Source organism: Loa loa (assembly GCF_000183805.2).
Source record: "Loa loa unplaced genomic scaffold supercont3.463, whole genome shotgun sequence".
Classification (NCBI taxonomy): domain Eukaryota; kingdom Metazoa; phylum Nematoda; class Chromadorea; order Rhabditida; family Onchocercidae; genus Loa; species Loa loa.
Window position 1 is genome coordinate 20,765 of NW_018108643.1, and position 5,147 is coordinate 25,911.

The 5,147-nt window shown below is 26.7% G+C and overlaps 1 protein-coding gene across 1 annotated transcript in view; it reads left to right on the top strand.

Annotated features, from left to right (window-relative positions):
- Positions 1–14: 14 nt before the first annotated feature.
- Positions 15–5,147, top strand: part of LOAG_18717 (hypothetical protein) — a gene marked incomplete at both ends in the record, with an annotated part of 6,867 nt that continues 1,734 nt past the window's right edge. The window contains 6 exons of the mRNA XM_020451381.1: positions 15–193; positions 1,291–1,505; positions 1,982–2,043; positions 2,959–3,156; positions 3,778–4,015; positions 4,867–5,113. Of these exons, the coding sequence (XP_020304839.1) occupies positions 15–193; positions 1,291–1,505; positions 1,982–2,043; positions 2,959–3,156; positions 3,778–4,015; positions 4,867–5,113 (1,139 nt within the window). The remainder of the gene's footprint in view (positions 194–1,290; positions 1,506–1,981; positions 2,044–2,958; positions 3,157–3,777; positions 4,016–4,866; positions 5,114–5,147) is intronic.

Genomic DNA, 5,147 nt, shown 5'->3' on the forward strand with positions numbered 1-5,147 from the left:
GTAATGGATTTATAATGATGAACACATTGGAACGATGTCAAACTGTCATTATTGAATTACCGGAAAATAGCATTGTGTATGATTGGTTCTATGCAATTCATACATTTTATAGTCCCATTCATACATATTTATCTATTGTATTATGCATTTTGGGTGCTATGTGTAATTTTTGCAATATTGTTGTACTTACAAGGTAAGCAAAAAATTTTATTCAATTTGATAAGAAAAAAAACTGTTTAAATTTTTCAAAAAAATATAAATTTCAACTTTTATTTAACGATAAAGATAATTCCTTTTTTTTAAAATAACATAGCTTTTTTCAAATCTTTTAAATAGCAAAAAAAAAAGAATAAAATTATCAGAGTATGCAATCGAATACTTTAAAATGATTAGCCTTCAAAAAATGCTCATTTCTCAAGAAATCTTGAAATAACAAAAAAAAAAAAAAAAAAAAAAAGAGAAATTCAATCCTTTCACAATTTGAACTTTTCGCAAATTGCTTTCATTTTTTTAATTAATAATAAAATTTATTCCTTTTGCAATAAAACTACAAATGGAAAGAAATGATAAAAAGAAAGACAAAAAAAAAAAAGAACTGAAATAATTGATTTATACATGAAAATTTCTTTTCTTTTTATTTTAAAAGAAAAAAATAAAATTATTTCCCTCTCTACTTCTCTCTCCCTCTTTCTCTTTTTCTCTCTTTCAAATAATTATTAATAAGCCATAAAAAAGCATTCCATCTTATTTGTCACATTCTCTCAATGTATGATAAAAAATAAATAAAAATTAACCCATTGAAAACGGTTAGAAATTTCTATAAAAGAAAAAAAAGTAAAAGCAATCATAAAATGAGAGGTCATTAAGGTCATCATTTGACAACGAAAAAAAAAGTCCACTTGAAATAATGAAATAAAAATTAATAAGATAAATTTCATTTTGATAACTTGATAGCAATGCTTGAAGGAAATAGAACATACCATATCACTTATCAATTTTTATCACTTTGATAAACTGCCGGAATATTCAAGTCCTTTTTAAAATGTTCAATAATTTATCATCAAGCTTATTTTTTTTTGATAATCATTAATTTGAAAGATTTGATAACGATAAAATATTATAAAGAAGAAACGAAAAATGGGGAGAGATATGCAAATTAGCTTGTTTCAGAAAAAAATAAAATAAAATATTATCGTTTTTTTCTTTTCCATAGAACGATTCAAAATGATTTTACTTCTTTAAGTGCAAATGATTATTATTATCATATCACATCAGATAGAATAGTTTTAGAAAACAAATGCGCACACCGGTAAATATGACCTTAACAGCAATGGCATGTTGTGATACGGTAGTACTGTTTTCCAATTTGATATATACGACACACCATACATTTGCAACATTTGCCAACTGTCATCCAAAACAATGGAGCTATGGTTGGGCTATATTCCTAGTATGCCATGCACATTTATCACTTATTGGTCATTCCAGTAGCATTTGGTTATCGGGTTAGTAATTGATTACGGTAGTAGTAGTAGTAATATTTAATTTTATCAATTAAATATGAATGTATTGTAATGAAATTTAACTGCTTTTCTTTATTATGATATGAAAGTGATCGTTGAAAGATAAAATATATCATTGAATCTTTTACGAACACTGATAAGATTTTATCATCTTTAAAAACTTATTGATCCGAAGTAACTAATAACTAGACCGAAAAATGAATTTAAAGAATGAAAAAATCATGAGAGATAATTTGGTGAACTAGTTACTTTTCAGGAGGTATAAAGTACTGTAATGAAATACCGGATATTCTGAAATCGCTCCGGTGCCACGATAACAATTAAATTAGCCAAGCTTATTTCCGTATTTCAATTGTTGAAATACTTATTTCAATGAAAAATATTTCAAAGTATTTCAAATTCCATATTTCAATGAAATAGTTATTTCCGTATTTCAAATGTAAATTTTAAACTTTCAGTTATGCTAGCATTAATACGATATATGACGTTACGAAGTAGAAGGAAGGTCAACGTCATGCAGGTATATAATAATTTTGCACTCAAACCATTTCGGTATAATAGTGATAGATTAAAAAAATTTAATTAAACCATAGCTTAAACAAAATCTTTATAAGCTTTTTTATTTTTTTAGAAGCCCATGAATGGAAAATTGTAACGATTAAATTAGGCATATAAGCAACAACAATTTCACAATTTCCTCTTTTTAATGGCTTATTTTTTATCGTGTTATTAAATTATCATTCGACTATTACATATACTCAGTGATAAACAAGACAATGGTATTAACTAATCACTAATTAATTTTTAATAATCGTAAAAGCCTTCCTAAGAGAGATTATATATATATGATTATATTCAGTATACATTGCATTATTGCAATCTAATAAACTTAATGACTCTGGTAAAAAATTTAATTATTTTATAAAATCCAATTTACAAGAAAAAAAAGATGTCCTATATACGAAATGTTGTTACATAGCGATGCTTTATTTAATTTTTAACAGAGAAAACGAAAATGACAATAACACAATAATTGTATCATAGACATGCATCAAATAAAATGAACTTTTAAATTTAGTAGATGAATCATGAAATTTCAAGTATTTAAGTATTTGTAGGGATATGAGAAAATTTATTACCGAATTACTCAGATATTTGCCAAGAAGGAATTTCTGTTTTGCTTAATTACTTCTAAAATCTAATATACATTAATTTCCTTTTGGAGTCAGTTGATAAACTAAAACATTTAATTATAATATTTTAACATTGTAAGGAATAACATAACAAGAAGGATTCTGATTTAAGAAGGAATAAATTATGTAAATGCACTTTAACATCAAATATTAACAAAAATAACAAAATTTGATATTTTATCAGACGCAATTGAAATTTCAAAGTGTTCAAAATAAATTTTAAATAAATTTTTGTCATTTAGATCCATCTGCGACATTCATACATGGCTATAGCATTTGTTGTTTTATTTGTCACATTGATGAATACACCAAATTTCCTTGCTTATAAAATTATCGAAATGAGGCTTAGTGAAACATGTAATATCACTGATATTGGTAATCGTGATGCATTTGCATATATACCCGGTGTTTCTGACTTGGCACTTGAAGCACATTGCCTGGTATTAATTTAAAATTATTTCTTTTTAAAATTTTCCTATTTGAAATATCACTTCAAATTGATATTTCAGATGGGATAAACTTTTAATTTTAATTCAAATTTCATTAGGTATTATACATTTTTTAGGTAAAATTTTATATTTTCTCAAAACTTTATCACTCGGATCATTATCCAAAAACTCGTATAGATGTTAGATAAAAACTATCATCATTACGATACTTTTTTAATCCTAAAAAAAAGATTTGACAAATGAGGATAAATAAACTGTTAAAAAATTTGTTCATCTATCTTTCGTGCCAGAATTAAATCCTCCTCTAATCCTTACCCTTATTTTATTAATTTTAGCACCAATACATCTACTTTCTTTGGTCTTGCTGAGGAAAATAATACATGTCACAAAGAATAATTAATTAGTCCAGGTTTACCTTTAAACTAAATTTGAGTTTAAAAAGTCAATATGAAATATATTATATTCATTCATCTATGTTTCCAATCAGAAATAAAATTTTCTCTAATCCCCTTACTTTCATTTTATCATTATCACTAAGTGTTACTATCGCTCATTTTTAATCCTGAAAGAATTTCAAATTAAAATAATTTCATGATTACTGTGATACTTTAGATATTTCGGATGGCATTCTGGATATCAGGTACGATTTTTAAGATGATACCTTGCTTATTATTATCATCTCTTGTTTGGCTATTGATGAAAATTCTAACAAGAGTGCAACAAAATCGAGTCAAACTTTTACATCATTCAACTTATTACTACAATCAAAAATATGTTGGCAAAAAGAAATATTGCGGAAAAGAAAAAATACCACTGATTCGCATTTATCAACAACTGATCGTTGTGCCAAGTAATATAACTTTCATTTTCGACATTCTTCATAATTTCCAATTATTTTTTGGACATCTATCTCCATGTATCGTAACAAATGCATCACTAACACGTAAAAAATGCGTCACTAACACGTAACAAATGCGTCACTAACACGCAACAAATGCGTCACTGACACGTAACAAATGCGTCACTACGTCATTTTAATCAAATCTATCATCTGATTAACTGATCGAAATAAATATTCAAAATTTACTAGGCATTTTTGTAAAAAACTCATTCCTATTTTTGTTCATTTACCAACAATTATAATTTGCTATTTCGCTTTCAAATATTACTTCCATTTTCTGTATTTTCCATTTGTAATTCGCTTAAAGGGAAAAGAGAGAGAGAAAAAAAAAACTAAACTTTGGGTGAAATAATCCATGGTACAAAACCGTGATGTGCGATTGATTCCATACAGTAATACTCGAAATGTTGGCATTTGAATATCGCTGCACCGAATTAAATTAAAGTAGTGATTTCGGTTTAAAGAGTTAACTTTTTCTTGACAACATGGACCATTTTGGGTTTTTTTATTTGTAACAGAGATAAATTAAATTTAAAAATGATAAATCCTAATTTGGAAATAAACTTTTATCAAAACTTTCATCGTATTACTGTAGTAAACATTGATAAGAAACATCTTTTACCTATTTTCTACTTATTTTCTAGCTTTTCTATTTTCGATTTATTTTTTCTACTTTCCATTATTTTTTTCTATTCTCTATTTTCTACTTTTTTTCTGTTGCCACCATCGTGGACTACTGGTTAGAAACCATGGGCTTGAAATGATATTTTCTTGTACGATTGAATAAGTTATGAATCCAGGAATGATTAATTTCAGGATAAATACGAGTGTCGTTTATCGAACAGATCGTACCACTCGTATGTTGTTAACAATTTTATGCGTATTTTTAATCACCGAACTACCACAAGGTATTATGATGGTACTTTCTGGTATCCTTCCAGAAGCATTCCGACGCCATATTTATAATAGTCTTGGTGACCTGTTGGATTTATTATCACTTTGCAACGCATGTACAACATTTGTTATCTATTGCTCAATGAGTGAACAGTTTAGAAATGTTCGCTTTCCTTTTTCAAAATAC